Below are 23,585 nucleotides of genomic sequence, written 5' to 3'. Positions count from 1 at the left end.
TTAAACTGCGATCTCCTCCAGTTTCATATGATTTTATAAACATTGTTCATGATAATAATTCAGTAAGCAGTTAGTCAGGAAAGGATCAAATTGGAGGGGTGGGGGATAATAGAGGAAATAGTTCTATCTTTCAACGAATCCAAAAGGGAAAAATCAGCTGATTAAAAAAAATATATTCTGATACATATGAGTACCACCTCCCAATGCCAATAATTTAAGAAATTTCTGATAAAATAAATCACGGAAGTTTAACATGATTTCACTAGATGAATTAGTTTTATTGAGAAAATAAAAATAAAAAATACTTAATTACAAATATTTAGCATTTTCGTAATAAATTAATTCAATAGTTTAAAATAAAAATACTTAAATTATTTAAATAGCATTCATGGTTAAAATAAATAATGAATTTAATTGATACTGTATATTAATAATGTTTTGCAAGTCCATTGAGGCTGCTTTCTTCATTAGCATTCTTAATATTTTTCGTAATTTTAATGGATAAATGCTTTTCATTAATATCATGCTACCAGCTGTAAACTAAACAGTCTTCAGGATAGACCAGAAGAAAGAATATGTAAAGGTTTTACTCTAGGGATGACTTGTGTTCGATTCCGAAATTCATGCTTCAATAGAATAATACATTAACAATTATCATAATGGCAAGTAGAAGATTTTTAAATAATGGCATATTAAAATGTGGATTGTAAAGTGAATTTACATATAATAACAATTTAGTTCAATCATTTATTCCATAAGTGAATAAATGAACGAACGAGAAAAAAAAAAAAAAGCTATGTGGTTTTTATTTTCTTAACGCGGTTTCGATGAGAGTCTGAAAACCTATATTAAAAAAATAAACTTAGCTAACTTCCTCCTCGTTTTCACAATTAAAGTGATTAATTAAAAATAAATGTTTACAATTTTATTTGAACGATTTATGTTTCTCTTCTTTTTTTTTAGCATTTATGCTATTATTTTTCATAATTATCAGTAATCAATTTTATGTATTCTGATGAATTAGAGCTAGAAAACCTTTAGTGCAGGCTAATCTCACTGAAGACTTATTTATTTATTTATTATTTTAAACCTTATCTCAGAATAATCGACCTTTGAACAAATGATATGCATTCACATAACACATAAGATTAGTTAGGATTAGATACACGAGATGGCACCAGTTATCCTAGTTTAGTGTGAAGATGATATGTTATATCACTATTAAAATGAAGGGTATTATGGAGCCAGCAATATTTTATAGCGAGATGTAAAAAAGAAACTTAATAAAGTTTTGAAAAATTACCGCAGAGTTTATTGAGAATATAACTTTCGAAATCGCCTTGATTTCCATTGCTTGGTATGCACTACTCAAACGACACAAGCTCTGCAAGTGTCTTTTACGCACTAACTCGCCGTGGGCATGGATGTTTGTGAATGTCTGTGAAAATACTAGTAGTGGTGGGCGGTAGATGGCGTTAGTGTAGTTGCGGTTCGTTGTAGTTGGTGGATTGAGTGGTGGAGACAGAGAGTCCAAAGACTCATCGAGGCAAGTGCCCTCCCTCGATGAGTCTTTGGACTCTCTGGAGGTGTCATGTAATAATAATAATAAAAACTCTGCCAGGAGTTACTGCGTTTTATTATTGCTTAAATTTCCATTGGTCTGACAGCTGTTTCGAATTTGTTGGTTCTCATCAGAAATCAGGCAGAAACTGAGAAAACAAAAATTCTCAATACCGTAGCAGTTGCTATGATATTGGGAGAGTCTTATGGCAACAGAAAAGCTTAGGTCGAATGATCTGTTATCAAGTAATTGGACTTTCATTAAGTTGATTTTACTCGGATAGGGTATATAATATATAACACCTTTCTTCTAGTTTGTCGGTCTATTGCATCTGGTTTGTCCTGTTGAGTTTCCAGGAGAAAACTTTACACCCTCCATATGAGCCCAGTTAAATATTCCTCATATTCATAGTAAGATTCAAACTGTGATCCTTCCAACAAAACGTCACATGTCTTCCTGGATGCATTACGAAGGCCTTCGATACATGAGTTAAGCTAATTTTGTAAGCAAATTTTTGAGCGTCAAATTTAATTTTAAGTTTTTTTTTTAATTTTAAATTAAATTATATTGAAAATTTCAATTTTTAAATTAATAATTGATTTCATTGTTTAATTAAGGTGCCATGGTATGCGAAATGGCAAGGGGTAGATGTTAGCAGTGCATGAGAATGGTCATGAGTATCTTAAGGAAGCAATATCAGACTATATAGTTAAGGTCAGATGGATACATCAGGTAGGAGTTAAATAAATGAGTAGTATCTGTTTTTGTGGAGGATATATAAGGAGAAAGGTGATTAGCAGCTCACGAGCAATACAAGGCTGAGACAAGAAAGGCGATCAGCATGGTAAGGAAGGCAAAATCAGATTTTGAGAAGCAATTAGCTGAGCAGTACAAAGGAAATTCCCAAGAGTTCTTTCATTCTGAATTTCTGAAGTAGGAGAAAGAATGGGAATCGCTTGAAGCTCTTATATCCATAAACAGGGACGAGCCCGTGGTGTCCGCCGCCTGTGCAAAACTTTAGTTGGCGCCCCTATACCCAGTAGCACGCCAGTAGTGTCCGGCGCCTGTGTGCAAAACTTTAGTTGGCGCCCCTATCCCCCCCCCTCCAATAAAAAAATCACTTTAAAAAATGTTTTTTTTTTAAGTATTTCCTCCTCTTTGGCGCCTTTACTATCCTAGCGCCTGTGTGCGTCGCACACATTGCACATATAGCCGGCGTGCCCCTGTCCATAAACCATACTAATGACTGCCACAAAGTACCTGTCCATTGTGGAATATCAGGAACATCATTTCATGAGTTGTTCTTCCTATATGGCAAAGGCTTGTTCCAGGAAATTAATGGGCCATGTCTCCTTGCCAGTATTGTTCGAGAGTGGTTCACCGAAACATTACAGGGACTTCCACGCGTTACCATGGTCTTCGAATTCTAATCGCATAGAACATTTCTACGATTATGCGGATTAAGAGATTCGGAGTTTGAATTCTCCACCTGGAACATGCAGAGATCTATTGGAAGCAATCCTAACAGCGCGGTACAACATTCTCCTACAACGTTCAAAAGTTTTATAAAGTTCATACCACGCATACCGTTCTTACAGCAAGAGGGACCTATATATGATATAGGACCTATATAGGACAGTGGTCATTAAATCTTGACTTGAAGATGTAAGTATGACTAATTGGACCTATGATCCTTAATGCTTATCATTTATATTCTTTCTTTACAGCAGAGTTTTACCGACATTTGGTGATAAGTCGAAATAATACAAAATAGAATTGTATTTTGCAATATTATATGAGAAAAACACCATGTATAATTGTGGAAGAAAACTAATTACATTGACTGCGATTTTTTGGAAATCGGCGATTCCAATTCTGATGGATTTTAGAAGTTTCACTGCATACTCTGCTTTCTCCAACTTGAAAAATACTTTCAAGGATATCAAAATTACATACTGCAACACTGAAAAACGAATACGCTCGTTGATATAGTACTTGTGACGTTAGAGAATACAAAATCAGCTTGAATGACATGACATCTTCCTAAATTTATCCCAGGCATCTCCTTGACGCAGTCAGAAGAACGAATATGAACTATTATTAAACTATAGAGCCAAATGACTTCAACTGACATAAGTAAGGTATTAAAATGGAGGACATTATAGATCAACCATAGTTTATAGTCAAATATAAAAAGAAACTTAAGAATCCGAAATTTTACCAAGAGCTTATGAGAATATAGCCTTTGGCATCGGAGTTGCCTTGGTATACTCTATTTAAAAGACACAAGCTCTGCTTGGACTTTAAATAGCGTATACCAAGGCAAAAAAAAAGTCAAACATACGGGCTCCTGGGCGGAGTTGTCTTTTAGGCAGAGCATACAAGGCAACTCTAATGCCGCAGGGTATATTCTCATAAGCTCTCTGGTAAAATTTCAAAAATTTTCTTGAGTGTATTTCTTTATTTGATTATAAAATATGATTAGTTCATAATATCCTCCATTTTCATAACGAGTATGCACTTTGATGGAAAGCCGGTAGTCTGAATTCCGCCTAGAATTTCAGGAATAAAAATAAGGTTTTTTTAAATGTAGGCATATTAGCCGATCGTATGGTGTGTGTGTGTGTGTGTGTGTGTGTGTGTGTGCAGTACCTCAGTCAGAGATTAAAACTGAATTCAATCTTAGGTCATTCTAAAAACGAAGAAAAAAACACGCTAAGACATTTCCATCTCTTGCTTTTGAATATTAGTCATTCTAACTAGTCAGAACTATTTAACGAAGTATTTATTAAGTGAAAGGCAAAATAAAATAAAAGAATTCTTTATTTGACATAAATTCTTTGTAATATAAATCTATAGGTGCTTGACAATGATTTTTATCTCCCTCTTTTTATAAACCTTCTTATTTGTAGTTTTGTATTTTCCGTTTTATTGATTTTTTTTTAATTTCTTTAGACAGCGTACTTTTTTTAAATCGCCATGTATGAATAATATTTATTTATAGACTATTTTCTGAACCTGTCGTCATCAACATTCCTAACAGGTTGTGCAACTTTATACAAATTATCGTTAAGTTTATAGTAGTGAGGAGCTGAAGCGCAGTCCACTTTGTACCACCACTGACATGAGAATTTCTCCTGATTGAAGATGGTGCCATTAGGACATAGGAAGCTACTTTGTGTCCCTCCGTTGCAATAGTGCATCACCTAATTTAAAATAAACGAATAAAGTTAGCATCAATTCAGAAGCGAATACAATTTCATATTTAAAAACACAAAAGAATTTGTAAGGATTTTTCTTAATGTATAAAGCATAATATGTGCATTATAATAAAAATTAAATAATGGAAAATCACGTCATTACTCAATAAGTACATCAATGGCTTATACAGTGATGGGATGTTACATGAGATGGTAGAGTAATCATAATTAATGAGCTACGAAGTACAATAGTAGAATGAGTCCATTAGTTACAACGATCACTTGATAGGCTATTTTAGCTCCTTTATGTATAAATTCTTTCTTCTTTGATATGGCGATGAACAATAAGAAGGAAAATTTAAAATATAACAAGCACATAACATAATCAGATTATTTTTTTTATCCATTATCACTTTAAAGAGCGTATATGGATGAGCAAATCAGCCGATGTGAACAATTCATCTCTCTCTTTCTCTCTCTCTCCAAGTTCAGTTATTTTGAATGACATCTATAAATTACATGGTCTTTTCTTTAAACATTTAGTGAGAAGACTGACATCAGTTCCAAGAGAAATACGGAGGTAAAAATATAACTTTTTAGTGTGAAAAAAATGAAATTGTACATGTTATCTAAATAAATGAGTGATACAAAAAAAAGTTAAATCTTGGCTTCACTAGAAAAAAAAAAACAATGTCAATTATGTTGACTCTTACCATTATCAAATAAAGCATACAAATCATGAAAACTATTTCATCATCATCATCATCATAAAATTCCTGCCATGTACTCTCAAGGAGTGTACAGGATATGATAGTACTACATGAAAAAAAACTACATCATTACTAACTTCCTATCTACAATTTTCTTCCAAATCAGTCTGTTACTTGTCAAGACTCCAACATTATCAGATCTTATATTTCTATCGTCTAAGGCACTTTGTACTGTATCAATCCACCTATATCTAGGTCTTCCTCTGGGTCGTTTTGCTGCCAACCTGGCAGAGAACACTTGTTTTGCTAATCTTTCCTCGCCCATGGAAACTATTTCGACGACCATCAATCTTTAAATACAATAGTGGATTAAAGAATTGCTGAATATTAAAAGTTTGAAAATAAATCAGCCAATGCACGTTGTTATTACTGCTGTGCTACGACTACAGCTACATTCATAAAAGTGGTTTGATCCTCGCTAGTTGATAGCTTATAAGCATGAATACTGCAAGAATTGGTAATGGTCATAGTAGGTGACTAAGGCGCTGATCTGTATTGAAAGCGATTTTATTGTAGTTGTTATTGTGCTTGTGTGTGTGTGGCTTATATTTGATGTCGATAAAAGAAGACTCAATGGCTTGCCACCTTCAAATGATTTGAATTCTAATAAGTCTAATTTATGACATGACAGGTCGCATAACCTAGTCTTTACAGTCTGCTGTCAAACTGTCATTTATATGTGTTCTCCTACCAGTTTATTTTGAGGTAGAGGAAAACTCTTCTACAGCTGCATAAGACCAAGTAACTCATCTTCATTTTAAGCCCTTACAAACATTCTTTGTGTTTTGAATACGATTTGAACTCCTGTTTTTTCAACTGAAGGATGCTAGCCAAGGAAATATAAGTAATAAAATATCTTAGAACTTTTTTAAAAATCGTTTGAACATTATTTTCTACTGGACTTCTTCAATTGCTTGCTTCATTATCTTATGGTGGGTTAGACAGCTAATCATTGATCAGCTATTTATCTGTCGCTCAATCGGTTTCGATGAAACCCTTCAGCTGAAAACATTTGGATTTTAATCTTGCCTAGGACGCGATGAATCTTTATTAAGGCTTTTAAACTGAAGATGAGTTAGTCTGTGTCATACGGAATTGGAAGGGTTTCTTCTCCCAGATATTCGTGTCGTTAATTCCTCAACCAGACAAGCTGGCCAGAAGAACACACGCAATTTGCATGCAAAATATACTTATAGGCATGGGGCTATCCTAGAATTATGGTTGCCAATTGAAAGGATAATTGGAAGGTCGTGGGTGTTTGAAGAGCCCCTTAGAGTTACTGATGAAGATGATGAGATAGCTTAAACATTCCTATTGCATGTTCCGAGTATTAATCATGTGCCATTTATGTATGTCTGATGTATTCAAATAGATGTCTGACGCGCGGTATGAAATACACACACACACACACACACACACACACACACACACACACACACACACACACACACACACACACACACACACACACACACACACATATATATATATATATATATATACGTCAAATAATTGCCAATACACGTCGAAAACATATTTTAACATTACCTGACAAGACGTTTGCAGATCAGCATAATATCCATCGAGAGACTGTTCGGCACAATTAAATGATGTAGATGGTATGCTATTTAATACTGGGTAATCGTTTCCTGCCACACCAGGAATACCATCATGGTCACTGTCTTCTGGTAACGCTGCAACCGTCAGTCTTGCTTGACGTGACGGTGTAGGTGCTTGCTGTGGTTCATAATTTGATGATGGCCGAGGTCGAGATCTTGATGAGGATCTTCGTGGAGGTGGTTGTTGAGGAGGTGGTGGTGGAGGAGGAGGTGGTGGTGCTGTTTGAACTGGTTCTACTGCGTAGTTTTGACGAGGACGTGATCGAGTTCTCTGTCGTGGTCTACGAACATATTCTTCTTCATAGTTTTGAGGGGGTTCAGCATAAACTTGCTGCTGCGGTGGAGACTCATAATACTCTTGGGCAGGTTGCTGAACCACAGGTTGTTGAACAGGCCTTGGAGCAGCTGCAGATGGAGGAGGTCGTCGAGGTGGTGGTGGAGGAGGAGGAGGTGCTCGCACAGGTTCTTGGAATGCGTCATCAGCTCGATAGACTGGTCGTGGCTGAGATCGTTCTGGTTGAAACTGCCTTTGTATTTGTAAACTGTCATGTTTAGCTACCGCTACTGTGACGTGTTCTTTTCTTTTATTGAAATTAGCGAGTAATGAATCCTCTGGGAGATGAACATCTTCTGGAACTTGACCAACTGGAACTCTTACATATTCAAGAGGAACTGGGGGTGACGTTGGTTGTGGTCTCGGTTGTGGCCTTGGCTTTTTTCTAGGTCTTGGTGGTAGAGGGGGAGGAGGAGGTGGTTGTTCTTGAACAGGAGCAGCTTGACGTTGATACTGTCTAGGTGGTTCTTGGTGATATTGTTGAACTGGTTCAGCGTATTCCTGAGCTGGTTCTGGTCTATAGCGCTGAACTGGTTCCGATCGATAACGTTGAGGAGCTGGTTCTGGTTGATACTGTCGAACTGCAGGAGCATTATTATAGCTTGGGGGCGGTGGTGCTGTTACAAATGTCTGTTGAACTACGGAAGGCGGGTTATACTGATATTTTGAAATATCAATATTCGATGGAGGTGGTTCTTCGCTTTCAATCTCATCATACGCATATAGAAAACCCTGTCCTCTGACTGCGTCTAAGATCAGGATTCCTATAAAATTAAAATCTGTGGTATAATATGTATCACCAACATAGTCATAAATGCTTATTTTAGAATAATATCTTATAAACGTTATGAGATATAATATTAGTGGCGGAGGGTATTTTGTAATATTTAAGTTCAATATTTAAAAGTATTGAAGAAATACCTTAAACCTCTTTTCTTGGTAATGAAAATCATGAATTGTGTTCATGAATGGAACACAAATCTTCGTCATGAATTGTCTTGGTATTGCGTAATTTAAAATAATAATAATTCTTCCCAGGAGCTCGTGATTGGGTCTTCAGGATCCGACAGCTGTTCAAACTATTATTCTTCTCAAAGACTACTCATAAACCCAACATATCGTAATTTTTTATGTTATGGTGAAGTTTTTTTTAAAAAAATATTTTATTATCTTTTCTTAAGTAACTGCACCAGTTGCCTATCAAAGATCTCTTATGAGAAATACAAAATACGAGTGTGGTCTGAAAAGTTCTCGGCCTAATAATGAAAAAACGAATTTATAATTTCAAAATTATTTTTATTTTTCAACATTATCTCCCTTAAGATATTTATTCCAATGATGCTCCAGCGCCATCATCCCGTCCCTGTAGTGGTTCTCAGTAAGATCTGCAAAATACCCCTCTACAGCTGCAATCACCTCTTGATTCGAAGAAAAATGCTGACCAGCAAGGAAAAGTTTTCGTTTTGGGAAGAGATAGAAGTCAGAGGGAGTCAAATCTGGGGAATAGAGTGGTTGTTCCAACAATTCAGTGCAGATCCCTTAATTTTTCCATTACCTTTGTGGGCAGGTGCATTGTCCTGATGAAAGATGATTTTTTTTATTCTGCAAATCGGGGTCTTTTCTCACAATTTGTTTTCATCTAGTCTAGTTAAAAGAGCGGAATAATATTCCCTGGCTATTGTTTAACCTTTTTCAAGATAATTAATAAACAAAATGCCTTTAGCATCCCAAAACACCGATGCCATGACCTTTCCTGCAGGTGGAACCGACTTTGTCTTCTTTGGAGCTGAACAACCGGCTTCTATCCACTGTTTTGAGTGCTGTTTGGATTCTGGTGTGTAATGGTGAATCCAAGTCTCATCCATAGTAATAAATCGACGCAAAAAATCAGATTTATTCTTGTTAAAACGCTCCAAGCACGTTCAGATATTTTCATGCGAGTGCATTTCTGTGAGCAAGCGCGGCACCCATGCGCAAAGCTTTTTCATTTGCAATTCTTCATGCAAAATATATCCTACACGTTCTTTTGAGATGCCTATAGTCTCAGGCAATTTCAGGCACTTTGACTCGCTGGTCATCCAATACCATATCGTGCACTTGACAATGATTTTGGTATTGTTACACTTTTTGGACGTCCTTCACGTTGATCATCTTAAAGGCTGGTACGGCCCCATTTATACTCGGCAGCCCATTTCTTAATTGTCAAAAATGAAGGAGAAGATTGCCCATAAAATTTTCTGAACTTCAAATGAATTTCGTTTTGCGCTAAACCTTCTTTTACAAAGAATTTTTTAACCGCACGATACTGAATTTTATTCATTTCAAGGGATACAGACAACACTTTTGCTTCAAACAGCTGTATAAAAGAAACTACTTGATAGAATAAATTTAAATTTCACATGGATGCTTATGACAGATGTTCTAATTAAGAAAAAAAAATCATGCCGATAGTGTTGCTCTCTATGGTCGAGGCCGAGAACTTTTCAGACCACCCTCGTAGATTTAAAAAACATGAGTTGTCATCCTGTTCTTTGAGAAAACCAAACGCTGGAAACAACCGTTAGGCCGGTGACATCCTCGCTCGCAAGCCCTAAAATAATGAAATATATATTTTTTTCCGTCTAGAGTTTGTCCTTCTCATGCAATGAAACTTATGGTCTAAGGTTTGCATTTTTATAAATTACCAATCACTTTTGAAGCTAGCTTTTTAATGTGTTAAAGACCAACAGGTTTCTTCACTTGATATTAAAGAAGAAGAGATAGTTATTACACCTCTGTTTTAATAAAGTATCCAAGTTTACTTCTGTATGTGTATCTAAATCTGGGGCAAGGTTACAAGGTCTGTTTTGTTTTATTTTATTTATTTATTGATTTTATGAATCGAAAATTGTGCAAACTATGGATGTCAAATTTCAGGCTCCTTACAAGAACTTGAAAAAAGCATTAGTATAACGAAATTGTAAGAGTTGTGCTGCAGTTTATTTTCTTTTGTTATTCCATTGTCAAATCATATTTATGAGTTGTGTGAAAATGGGAAGCAACTTGAACGGCAAACTTGAAAAAAATCCGTATAAAATCTTACGAGATGTTGCAAGTAGGCTGATCCGATGAGATTAAATCATAAATATACGTGTTTATATATGCATAACTGGAGAGGGTCAAATAAGTAGTGGAACCGTAAGGAATGAAAAACACAAAATGAAAGAAATGTTGGTAACTTTCAAACTGTAAACATGAAGACTCTCAGAGTTCCCTTACAATATAAGGCGCCATCTACATTATAGATAATGCGCCATTAATTGGGCATTTTCTCAATAATTGATGCTCATATTATTATTCTGAAAGACCTAGATTCGATTTTCGTCTAGAGATGAAAGTTCACCTCATCTTCCTTTTCCCTCTTTTACCTTGCGGTGTCGAGGGTTTATTAATCATCGGACTTCAAACCGGTCACAGGATAAGGTGGCCAGCCCTACTGCCAGGTGGATCCTATGTCCGTAGTGTTGAGTTCTCAAGGCTGATTTGCCTGCTTTACGGGATGAAAAATCCCAGGATGAACTGAGGAAAAAATCCTACTGTCCACGCCCAAGACCGGCTAACTTGGCTATGGCTGAGGAAGAACCTTCAGCTACTCACGTCACCGACGGGAATCGAATGCCTAGGACACTCCTTCCCTAGGCATTTGGTTGCGAAGCGCACAGCCACTAGGCTAACCGCGCGGACTGAGATGAAAGTTGATGAATATTCTTCATGAACTTTCATCTCTTTAATAGATGTCAGTTAACCTCTCTCATGGCGGTGACAAGAGTAATTTCTCGTAAACTCCTCTTCCGTACCTGCAAAACAGATAAACTGGCAGCAGAAGCTCAGTTAATAAACACTACATCCTCTCCTAATGGTATCGTTTCCCTGGCGTTATTCTATTCAGTCAGATTTCTAATTCCTCAAAACTATTGTAGAAACAGAGAGAGATGTGTGCATTATGTTTGCCAATGGTTTATATTTTAATCTGTTTTGCAGAAGAATAAACCAACTCTCTGAAAGAAAAGAAAAAAAATTGCAATCCCATTTGTGACTGAGAAACTCGGCTTAGCGTTAAAAGAAAGGTTCTTGAAGGAATACGATCCTCGATTTTCTTTCGACGAGCAGGAAAGGAAAGTGTGTTTTTTCCGATTACATGTGTGAAAAAAAACTTCAGTGCATTGAGTTATATTGAGGTTATTGAAATTCTTTAATAATCATGATCTGAAAGTTCTTTGGAGCAGAACCTTCGAGAAAATTCTCTACTCATTACAGCCAGAGTTATCCTAATTATCCTTGCGTCCCATTTGAATCCCAGAGAACACATTTGAAAGGAGCTTCGCCTTTTGATTTTGAAGCAGCCATTACGTCCTAATTTGACTGTTGCAACGAAAGAGGAGTAATTGAAATTCTTATCGTCGTTATGAACATGTTGAAAAGTGTTCTAATTATTACTGATATCATTTAGACTAATGTATGCGATGTTACTTTTTTAATTGTAATTTAATTTTATTAGGCATTTCTAGTGTTTAAATACTTTTGAAAAAATATATAATTCATAATGTAATACTTCCTGAAGAATCTTAATTCGAAATTACTTTATATTCAGTACCCTGAATGAATCCTGCCTGTCCATAATTCAACCAGTTACTGATGTTCAGCATTTTATTGATTCTTAATATTTCCCGACGTATTTGGAATCATTATTAATATATGCCGAGTTATATCAATTCTGTTTCAATAAGTTAATTTAAAGCAAAGTTAGGGTAAAATTGGAAATTCTTTTACAATGTTTCAATTTCACACGAGATTAGTTAAACAAATGGCTCACTTACCTACAAGAAGAAATAATATCTTCATAATTAATTACCTGAAAAAAAAATGAAATTTATGAGAAAACAAAATAAAAACTTTTGAACATATAATTCCTTTTTTTATATATACAAATCACATTCACAAAAAGTTGTAAATTTATAACACATTTCAGTGGCATGGATGGACAGATGATAATTTAATTTGGAAACCTTGAACTCTAGAGACCAAATGGAACTTTTTAGAGCTACATCATACCTCCAGCAAGTAGGATGGTAACCTCACAGTTGATGAGGAAATTTATTTACCATGTAAAGATGTTCATAAATATCCATGCTTGCAGTGCGACTCGAAAACTCATGGTCATCGGATGGATTCTCTCACTGTTGTCTACATCTACTAGGGAGACGATTGATAAATCTGTTACTGGAATGTTTCGATTTTTTTTCTTGTATGAAATATTTTTATTTTAAATAGAATTTCATTGTTCCACACAATGGCAGATAAAATCAATTTTAATATCTTTTATAGAGAAATGTACTCGATTTAAACTGGGCAGATGTAGGATCGAATTTCAACCACACACACACACACACTCACACACACCTGATGTTCGTATTAACCAGAAAGTTATCCACGCAAGGAATGCTTTTAATTGGACAGTGCAGTTCAAATACATGGGACAAATACTATATCCTAAGGGACAAAACTTTCTCATTTTTTACGTTGACTTTTGAAGAAGGAATAATTTAAAACCAGATCGAAGGGTGATAAAGAACAAGTAAACAAATATCCATTCAAAATTAATTCGAAAATTTAAAATCGATTTACTCACCGCTTGTACCTTCGTTTTTCTTTACCTAGAAGTCTACCTCAGTGCAGTATGCTAAGATCCGTACACTTTCAAAAACATTGTGGAATTTGCACACCGCAACACTGAGAGGCAGTATAATAAATGCTTGACATGTTTCTCGAACAATTTTTGGTTTTTTCTTTTTTTTCCCACAGAAATATATTCGTATTAGAGCATCTGGGAGACGTTATTTCTGGTACCATTAAGTGTGAGTGTGTGGTGTGTACATGTAACGCACGAGATATTTTCACATTATGTTGTTGATATACATTTTTAATTAAATCGATTCTTAACTAATAGTGGCTGCCGCTATAATATCATTATCGATGCTGACTTGGTTACCTTGACCAAGTCAGCATTGGTAATCACATGAACTGGTATATCTAGAATGAAACTCAGATGCACTATCTATGACACATCGTTGCCTTCCATTTTGTTTTCTGTTCATTTAGTCTCACATATTTGTAAGCTCTTTAAATAATGTTATTCTCTGCTCTAAATAACATCTAGTTAAATGTTTTCTCTTCAATTTAGGTATTATCATATGCCAGTTTACTAATTTTTAACCTCAAGAAATAGATACATAACTATTTGCTTACGAAGCATGAAGTATAACGATTAACATCGCCGTATAACTTTAACCTTGACAAAACCTGTCGACTGTTAACGATTTCTCAATCCAAGAAGCCGTTTCGACCGAATGTCGTTGTATTGGGATCATTTTTTACATACTCAAAACAAAAAAAAAAAAATAAAAATAAAAGAGGAAATTAATCCTGGAATAGAAATAAAAATATTTTTTATTATATATATATATATATATATACCCGAGATTGTTAATAATTATGGCATTGATTCCTTATATTCTATTAGCAATTTTCAACTAGCCAAAAAGCATGTATTTCAAAACAACTTAAAGAGTTATTGGCCATTGTTTTCTCATTTTAACTAGATTTTCAATTATATGTTTGTTCTTCACCTAGTTTCCCTTCCACAGTTTTTCTTAGCGTTCCATCAACTATAATTGCATAAATCTTATCTGGAACCTCGGTAGGGAAATTCCTCTGATATAAATGGTAAAATGATAACTCTACTCCAACGATCAGGAATTCGGCTTTCTTAATTTTACAATATGGCCACTGGAGATTTCATCTATTCTGTCCTAATTAAGCATTTCAGTGGAATATTATCCATTGTAGGATTCTTTTCCACATTTTAGTTTTAGTTTTATTGACGGATTTTTCTGTGTCAAGTACTATTATGTGCTGCTGACTCCATTTCTCTTCAATTTTTATCACCGTTCTGTAACTTATTGTTTTGTTTTACAATCTTTGAACTAATTACTACCCAAATAGAATATTATTATTTTCAAGTTTCATGTAACTTTCATCCAGGGGATGTATTGGTATATTTTTAACAATTGGCTCGTTAAGCAAAAAACGAATAAATAAATATATAAATAAAATAAAATAAAGTGGCCACTTCTTCTTAAGGTAAATGGCCTCGCTACTTATTACGTTAATGACAATTCCAGAAACGCCAGCATATGAATGTCACTGCCTTAAGAAGAAGCAGATCAAGCAAAATTAAGTGGCTGTTTGTTGAAAATAATGATGCTGCGAAACCGGGGATATTCCCTACACATTCTGCCACGTAGGGAAGAGGGCGGGGAAAAGGAAGCAAAATAAGCTCTCTGGCTGAATTTTCCCATGTCATCATATACACTGCGTGGAAAGAAGTCACGGGCATCCTCATGGACAAGGTGATCGTGCCATGTAGCAAGTCACGTGTTTGTAGCCGGTGTAAATTCGAGGAATATGATGTTCCCAAGTCATGCAACTGTGTCAGGGTGAACTGGCTGCGAGAAGGAAACTGACGGAGTTTGAAGGCGTTGTGATAGGATGCCAGGTTTCAGGGCTATCTGTTCGGCAAATTGTTGACAAACTGAGCCATCACAGGTCAAAAATTAGTGATACCATACTGAGATGGAAGCGCAGGTAGTCAACTGCAAGTGCTACCCGCAGTGGACGACCCACCACACTCACCGAACGTGCAGGCCGTACTTCACTTTTCCCGAGGCGAGACCCGAGGCGCTAGAGTGCTTTTGGGAACTCCCTCATTGTCGGGGTCCTTAAATTGACCTTAATTTTTCGACCCTGCGAACGTGACCGTAGGTGCTACGAAGGATAATACGTAAAACCATCATTCGTCTACCGACACGTTGAATGAGGAGCAACGACTTGAACACGAATTCCTCGCACTCTGGTATCCGTCGACTTCTTTTAAAGCTTATTTCCCAAATGCCGCTCTTCAATTTATTTATGATTGTCGTTTTAACAATAGACTCGTAAAATTCTTGAAAATGTAACAATCAGCTTGCGTGAGCTGGCTGCATCACACCACTAAATTATTCTTCTCTGAATTAATGTTTTCTTTCGTTTGCAAGAGTTGTTTCTTTTCATATTTCATTTTTCATCAAATAATATTTCTATATTTGAGTTTGCAATTCTCTCCCGAAAGATGCTCAGTTTTGATTCATTTTTAAACTTGTACATATTTTCTTTTCGAAATGAAATTCCTTTTTATTCTGTTTAAAATTAAATCGTGATCACATTCTATTTTAAATTGCCCTTTATACTTCTGTGCCTGAACTATCGCTATCATCAATGACATACTCAATAAGACTTTCCTAATTCTTGTGTCTTCTCTTCATGCGGGAGAGAACTCTAAAAATAAGAAAAGTTTTATTTTTTTTTAGTCTTTATGTTGGAACATGGTATCAGTAATCACCATCCCTGAATCTAGCAGATACTTACCATTATTATTAGCCTTACTCTGTTCTCCATTTTTCTCCTGTGTGTCCGGTATTCATTTCCTATTTTTATGTTTAGATCACCAACTAGAGCAATTTGTTTTTTATATCAGCCGCTTTCTTTAATGCATCGAAAAATTCCGCCACTTCTTCCTTAGTAGAATTTTTTGTGGGACCAGAGGGTGATGTGCCTCATTATCTGATTCTCCATTTCGATGTATTTGTCCACATCACTGCATGAAATTGGTTGCCATAAGAAATTTATCTTCTTCGTTTTAAGTGTTAAATACTACATCTAATCTTTCCTTTTCCGATTATTATTACACGAATTACAGTTATGTATACATAGTACTTCTGTAATTCTTCTGCCGGCTCCACTTTTATATATATATATATTTAAAAAAAATATATATATATATATTTAAAAAAAAAAAAAAATATATATATATATATATATATTATATATTTAAAAATAATAATAATAATACATCATAGGTTGATAGTGCCTAACTTGTATTCTGCGGATGTTTTGTGTTAGTTTGTTCCGGTAGCTGAGTTCTCATCCTTAGTTTTCCGAGAAAACGACAGAAATCCGAGAAAACGACAGAAATAGGAAGCTGAATAAATTATGGCAAGCGTGCAAATATATTTTATTTGTGTGGTAGACGATTTTCCTGGCCTAGTAAGAGACCATAAGAGATCACTACCACTCTACTTATCAGAGGCCTGAATTGTTTTAAAATATGCACGGTTTCGTTTTTACAGTAAAGTTTTGGGGTTACCTTTAGCCCACTAAGATACGATAAGTTACAACCTTTCGTAGGTGAAGGTTACATAACAATTGCTTTTACTACATTAAAATGCGACTTTTGTAAAATGCGCCTTTTACTAAAAGTCGCATTTTACAAAACTGTTAAATACGACTTTTATAAGTCGCATTTTACAGTTTTGAGGTGTCTCAATTTGAGTATGTTATTTCTATGTAACCATTTAACATTAGTTAATAAATAGAATTCACGTAGTATTGAAATGTAATTTTTTTAATTTAGCAAGTTACACGATGTTGGAAGGTTAGGATGGAAGTCCCTATCATATTGATGTAATATAGATCAATAAATAAGTTGTTTTTTTTATTATCTTTTAACCTTTAATCACTTTTTAAGTAGGCGATTATTCGTTTACTTAAAAAGTATGTTAGATCAATTGTTAATATTAATTGTTTTATATTGAAAATTAAAATTATTATTATTTTTTTTCTTTTTTTTTGGAAAAGTAAAACACAGATTGAAATTGGATAAAAAAAGAAGAAATTGCTAAAATTTAGCTTAAACGCGGAGTGCATCATACCAATCATTTATTGGCAAGTTTTGATAAAAGAACAATTTAAACAGATCTGTTCTTGGTAGAAATAAAACTTTGATTCCATGTCGTTGAAAACTTTGTCATTCAATTTTTGTGGAATGCTGGAAATAAAACTATTCTTAGTTAATTTATTGAGATATCATGTTTCTTAGGGTTCTTTTCATCTTATTGCTGTCATGGTTTGGGCAATTGGATAGCTGCACTATTCTTCAACCGATAGGCCATGAATTTCAATTCCTCTTGATCAATGAATGTTCGTGTATAGTTCACCTCAGTACTAAGGTTCTGTAGGTTAACAATCTTCTGTGAATAAGTTGTTAGCGTTTAAAAAAAATAGGTTAAATTAGTGGGATGCCTGTGTAAGCCCGGTGGAAATTACGTTTGCTTCCATGGCTCTAGACTGTCCTAAGAAAGACTTATAAGTTCGATTCTTTTTGCCGGCCTGGTTGGCCGAGTGGTTAGCGTATCTGCTCTCCAGCTAAGAGGCCGCTGGTTCGAATCCCGCCGTGGGCATGGATGTTTGTGATTGTTGTGAAAATACTAGGTGATGATGATGGTGGTGGTGGGCAATAGATGGCGTTGGTGTAGATGATGCGGTGGAGACTGAGAGCTGTAAGTAAGTGCCCTCCCTCGATGAGTCTTCGGACTCCCTGGAGGTCTCACGTAATAATAATAATAATAATAACTTCAAATAGTCCACGCCTTAGTCTCAAAGAGAATAGTAGCAGTCGGAACTCCTTTAGCTCTAACCAGCTTTTTGAAGAGAGGTAGGCAGCCAGCCGGTTTTCAAAATTTACTGATAGTGAAGGTTGAAAACGGCTATCAGTAAATCAATGCTTTCGAGAAACAGAATACAACAATCAAATGCAGTCTCCTCGTGGCACTAACAGTCATATTAATTTCTGTAATAATGTAAGTTCTACGGTCGATTTTTTGATTGGAGTGGTTAAAAACTCGAGTTTTCTGGAAGAATGCCACTATTTGGCTGTGCCAAAGATCGGCTTACTGGGAAAATGGTTAATAAAGGGCTTGGAATTTGAAACTTAGATTAGTTGTTGCAGATATTTATTTCCAGAAATATTCAATAAGTATTGCTGCTATTTATTCTATAAAAATAATAATAATTGGCACATTATTAATAATTAAAAAAAAGGAGTCTTATTTACGATCATCTTAGTGTTGAAATAATGTAGTTTCATAATATAGTTTTTTAGTAAGCAAAAGGACAATCACAGTGTTAAAACAATTTGCATATGAGAATAATAATAATAAGAATTCATTTGAAAGTATTTCTTCTGAGAAAAAAAATCGAAGGGAAATACTTCTTGCTGCAGTATTACATATTTGGTCCAGATAAACTAAGTTTTGAAGACCAGTACAATAAGACAATGGAAACCAATCTAGTTATGTATAATTCTCTTTTTTATCTGATTTTTTTTTTTAAATGAATGCCTAGAAATTTATACCTGATTATATAAAAATGAGCAAAGTATGTTTCAAAATGAACTTTATTATACTTATTTCATTATACTTATTTTGTATTCTGTTTTTCATACATTTATTTCTATGCATTTTACTGAGAACATTATTCTTGAATACATGTGTAGGAGAAGATAGCAAGAAAACTGTACCAAGCATTTAAAGCCCTTCTGTATTTTTGCAGTTAAGATAAACATATTGGAGGTGATCAAGTTTGGTTTCTAAACTAACCTGTTAGCCTTAGGCGCGCCACTATACAGAAAGCCCAGGGACATTGTTTGCATTGAAATCAAGGAGATGAAGGAACGAAGGAGTGACAGAATTCCTGATAACTATTTAGAACTGAAGGATAGGTTCCAAGGCTCGTCTTTCTATGAAGTAAACACCCTCTGGGTTTGTTATTATTGGTTTAACATTACAGGTGTGCACACTGTCGTAATTTAAAGCATTTGGTCGCATTATTATGATTTCATTTAATGTGACAGTTTTATCTACCATATGAAAAAAATATTTTAAATTCTTTGTTTTTTTCAGTACATTGAGTAAACGTGAAAGATGCAAAACGATTTTCCACTGAATTAAACTATAATTTTTATAGTGAACTTGACTGTTCTGTTTTCTATACTTTCAACCTATTTTTTTAAATGAACAATGATTTATTCTTTGATGTTAACATTGTAGAAATCAAAGCGATCACTTTATAATATTAATAGTATAACATCAATTATTGCATACAGTTTTATAACCATTTTACGTATGATTTGGATACCAAACAATATTACATTCATATTACTTTTCTTTCCCGGACATGAAATTTAAATAGCCACAGGCAAGTATTTAATAAGATTAAATACTTAATCCCTTTTAAAAGGGATTAAGTATTTAACTTCAATCATTTAAAAAGTGATTTTGTATGGAAAGAGTCGAAATTTCTATATGAACGTTTAAAAAAATCAAAAAAAAAAAAAAAATCAGCTAACGCCTTTTTATTCCCGTATATACGGGAGTAGGCGAGGCCATTTAGCCCTATCTAACTTTTGGAGACTGAGTGGGCAGTTCAATCTCCACTGGTACCAATCAGAGACAGATGGACCAAGGCTATCACTAATTAAGCGGTACGCAGTGAAGAGAGACGGCTTAAATGTGCCGCCATCTCGTGGTCTCTAACCCTAACACAATATATTTAATGTCTGAAATAATGTGGGTTCTACGGTCGATTTTCTTGAGTTTACAGGACGAAAAACCCGAGTTTCCGGGAGGAAAAACCTGCTTGCCCGTGCCAGAGATCGACTAACTCGGGAACCGGTCGAAAAAAGGCTTAGAAAAATTTCCTCTAGTCGCCGACTAGACTCGAAACCAAGACTTCCTTCGTGTGGCCTAGCGCGGTGGTGTGCAAACGCCACATCCACTGAGCTACACAGGCTCTCTATATGAACGTTTAGATTAAAAATAAATGAAGTTAAATTAAATACTATTAGATGTACATCAGATTGAGCAGTACCTGAAAACATGGCATCCCCCCCCCTTCCTCACATATTTCTCCCGGAAATTTCAAACATGATGCTGGAAGCCAACTTCTGTAAAAGATTTCAACTAGATAAAAACTACGTGACATATCTTCCCCTTTCCTCTTTAATCCTATTTTAAAAAGTTTCTGATTTCACTAACATAATACACAGCGATATTATTCATTGGTTTTTCATAATTATTAGATGCATATTTGGTTTAAAAAAATATAATACTTAGCCATATAATAACATCCACAATACATCTCATTTCATATTCCTCTGCAGAAGGTTCCAGAGCACCTCGATGGAAATTCCATCCAAATAAATCGCTGAACAACCAGATAAACACGTGTCTAATCTGTGTTTCCGATTGGATAAGAACCGCTAATCAATTTAATCCATCTTCGAAAAAATATCAAGAAATTGTTCTTGAAATCGCATATAAAATATAAAATCAGAATTAGTTATAATCTTTATTGCAATTTCGACAAGCATTTGTGAACAACTTTCTCTCGTTTACAATAAACAAATCTAACACTACAAATAAAGTCATTCATCTTTACGTCTTAATTGGTGCATATTCATTGAAACTCTAGTTTAAAAAAAAAAAAAATTCGCAGGTATAATCCCCCCCCCCCCTCCCGAAAAAAAACATTCCATTATGTACATATTTGTATAGTAGCACAGTCATAGTAAACAGTTCTAATTGTCTCTGAATACATCTTTCCCCTTCTCGTTATTTTGGAATATCTAAGTATATTTTGGTATATTTGGTATGTCTGTTGTCTAAGATCGTCAGTGAACACGACACAACATATGGATGATGGCGGTACATCGTGAGTATTAGATAAAGCAGGCCAGATCTCTGTTTAGAGTAAGCAGTAGTGGTCCTTAATCTAGTTCCGAAACTCAGTAACACATAGAAAAGTTCTGTGCAACAATTAAGATCATAATTTGATTCAACGCAGACAAGTTTCATGCAACATGCAATATGAAAAGGCAAGTTAACAATGATACCGACCATGCGAGTATTTTTTTTTTCTAATTAATATTAGCTGTAATGGTGCGAAATAAACACCTTTTGAATTTTTAAGCTGCTCACTGGTGCACGTGCAGCTCTTTATCGTAGTTTCACGCGCCCATTTACCTGTATACATATATAGGTAGACATACCTACTAACTTTTAATGGGCTCCTTAAACACTTTAGATGGTCCTTTACAGTTTAAAGGTTCCACTGCGCATGCTTGATCTCTCAAACCTTCTCCATATTGCTGAGTTTCGTGATATAGTGGTTGTCGTTGGTCCTTCATAATCAACCTCACCAATTTTATATTTATATTCTTCATCATAAAAATTCGTTAATAATTCAGGTCTTGAATAAACTTTTAACTAGAGTTAGGGTGAATTGTTCCTTTCTTAGTTTGTCATTTCACAAGAATAGCGCAATTAAAAATAATAATAACGGTTACATTTTAAATCGATAAAAAGTTGTTAAATATTGATGTTTTTATATAACTACACATCAAGTTTACGATTTACGCTCACAATTTCCTTTTAAAAAAGCAATAAAATGATTTTAACAATTTTTACTTACCTCCCCACTCCACTTTTCAATTATTCTGCTGTCTTCCCAGTTTCCCAAGCACACTTTGCAGATAAGAAAAATGCAGTTACTTCCTTTTATATGATGGACACGCCTATGTGTTCAAGGGCGACATTTTCCAACTAAGAATTCAGTTGCTGCCAATGAGATCTGCTACCTCGCCTTCAAGGTCTGTGAGATGGAATCCGGGTCATCTTTTTCTGCTAACGAAGTTTGAGGAAACGAGATCACTTTGTATATTAATAAAGCAGACTGTTGTGGATATAATTATATATTGTATTGTATCTGGATTCAGTGGATGAGTAGGAGGGATAAAGGAAACAGACAGTTAGTTAATGATGTTTGTTATATGATCAAACTAATCAATAATGATTAGTCATTGATTAGTCTAATCAATAACTGCTTAACGTTTATTTTTAAGTTATCATTACACACACACACACACACACACACACACACACACACACACACACACACACACACACACACACACACACACACACACACACACACACACACAAAACCTACACTTTATGGAAAAGAAACACTGCATTATAAATGTATTAAAATACTGCAGTGTTTCTTTGCCGTCAAGTGTAGGATTTTTATTTTTTATTTTTGTGTAATGATAACTGGGCAAAACTAGAAGAAGATAATAAGTCCCAAATAATGAAGACCTTCATAATAAATAATGGTAATATATGCTTAAAATATTTTTATATAATGATCTTTATGACTTTTGTAATAAATAAAAATAATAAAGGCTTAAAATAATCTTTCATATATTGATTACCTGCTGCCATGAAAATAAATCGAGGACGGGAACTTTATGAGAATGTTCTTCAGTTACTGGATAGTACTTTGTAGAAGGGAAAATCAGCTTAAATAAATTATTTTAATGTTATGGTAATAATTACTGGCATAATAAAAGACAGTTGCTTTAGAAAATTCACAATAACAATGATAATCCACGGCGCTTATAGGTCTTTTAGGTCCACGACCTATCCAGATTGGCTTTCGTAATCATAACTTTTGGATAAGATGGTTGATTAGTCTTATGCTTAAATATCTATTTTTTGAGTGTAAATTACGTGTGTGCTTTTGGCCGGGGTTTTCTTGGTTGAGAGACGAAAAAAAAAAATGAAAAAGAATCGTTAAACGAGAATTCATCGAAAATATATCTATATAATTTACGGAATAAACAGTTCATTTGAAAAGGAATTCGTAATTCTTTTTCATAATTGACCAAAACACTTATTTTGTGAAATACAGTTCTAACGTTTTCGTTAAAATTAACTAACGATGCCTAAGATATATATACAATATGATCAGTTGACCAATGAGGTTTTAATACTATTTTGTTCTGTTTTTGAATATTATCTGTTATGTTCTAAAACTTTTTTTTTTTAAAATCTGTAATAACATTTTATTTATCATCATACAGAGTATTTACATGTATGCAATAAAGCATACTATTATATTTTCTGTTCAGTACAAAATGCAGATTACAGTGATTTTTTTAAAAATGTAAATGTACATAATTTTTTTTTCCAATATCAATATCGTAGCTTATTACAATACAGCCTATTTACATATACAGAATTTTTTTTATATCAGTATCTTCATTATTATTATACACCGTACTGACTG

At 34.5% G+C, this 23,585-nt stretch overlaps 1 protein-coding gene across 1 annotated transcript; it reads right to left on the bottom strand.

The window, feature by feature from the left end:
• Window positions 1-4,369: 4,369 nt before the first annotated feature.
• Window positions 4,370-21,963, bottom strand: LOC150094369 (uncharacterized). The gene is made up of 4 exons (XM_090412245.1): window positions 21,927-21,963; window positions 12,341-12,375; window positions 7,080-8,248; window positions 4,370-4,767 (listed from the first exon to the last, which is right to left on the bottom strand). Exons 2-4 carry the CDS (start codon window positions 12,363-12,365, stop codon window positions 4,567-4,569), a joined length of 1,395 nt encoding a protein of 464 aa, XP_090268371.1. The 5' UTR covers window positions 12,366-12,375; window positions 21,927-21,963; the 3' UTR covers window positions 4,370-4,566.
• Between the last annotated feature and the right edge of the window lie 1,622 nt (window positions 21,964-23,585).

Source organism: Typopeltis vanoorti, chromosome 22 (assembly GCF_054136105.1).
Source record: "Typopeltis vanoorti isolate ZY-2024b chromosome 22, IOZ_Tvanoo_1.0, whole genome shotgun sequence".
NCBI lineage: Eukaryota > Metazoa > Arthropoda > Arachnida > Uropygi > Thelyphonidae > Typopeltis > Typopeltis vanoorti.
Note: the sequence above shows the minus strand (reverse complement) of the source record. Positions and strands in the feature narration are given on the sequence as shown.

What these genes read in the sequence shown, in the direction of transcription:
- LOC150094369 (XM_090412245.1), bottom strand. Translation starts at nt 12,365, where the DNA reads ATGAAGATATTATTTCTTCTTGTAG. An exon ending in GATATTATTTCTTCTTGTAG is followed by an intron (nt 8,249 to 12,340) that starts GTAAGTGAGCCA and finishes TTAATTTTATAG; the next exon opens with GAATCCTGATCTTAGACGCA. An exon ending in ATCTGCAAACGTCTTGTCAG is followed by an intron (nt 4,768 to 7,079) that starts GTAATGTTAAAA and finishes ATTTTAAATTAG; the next exon opens with GTGATGCACTATTGCAACGG.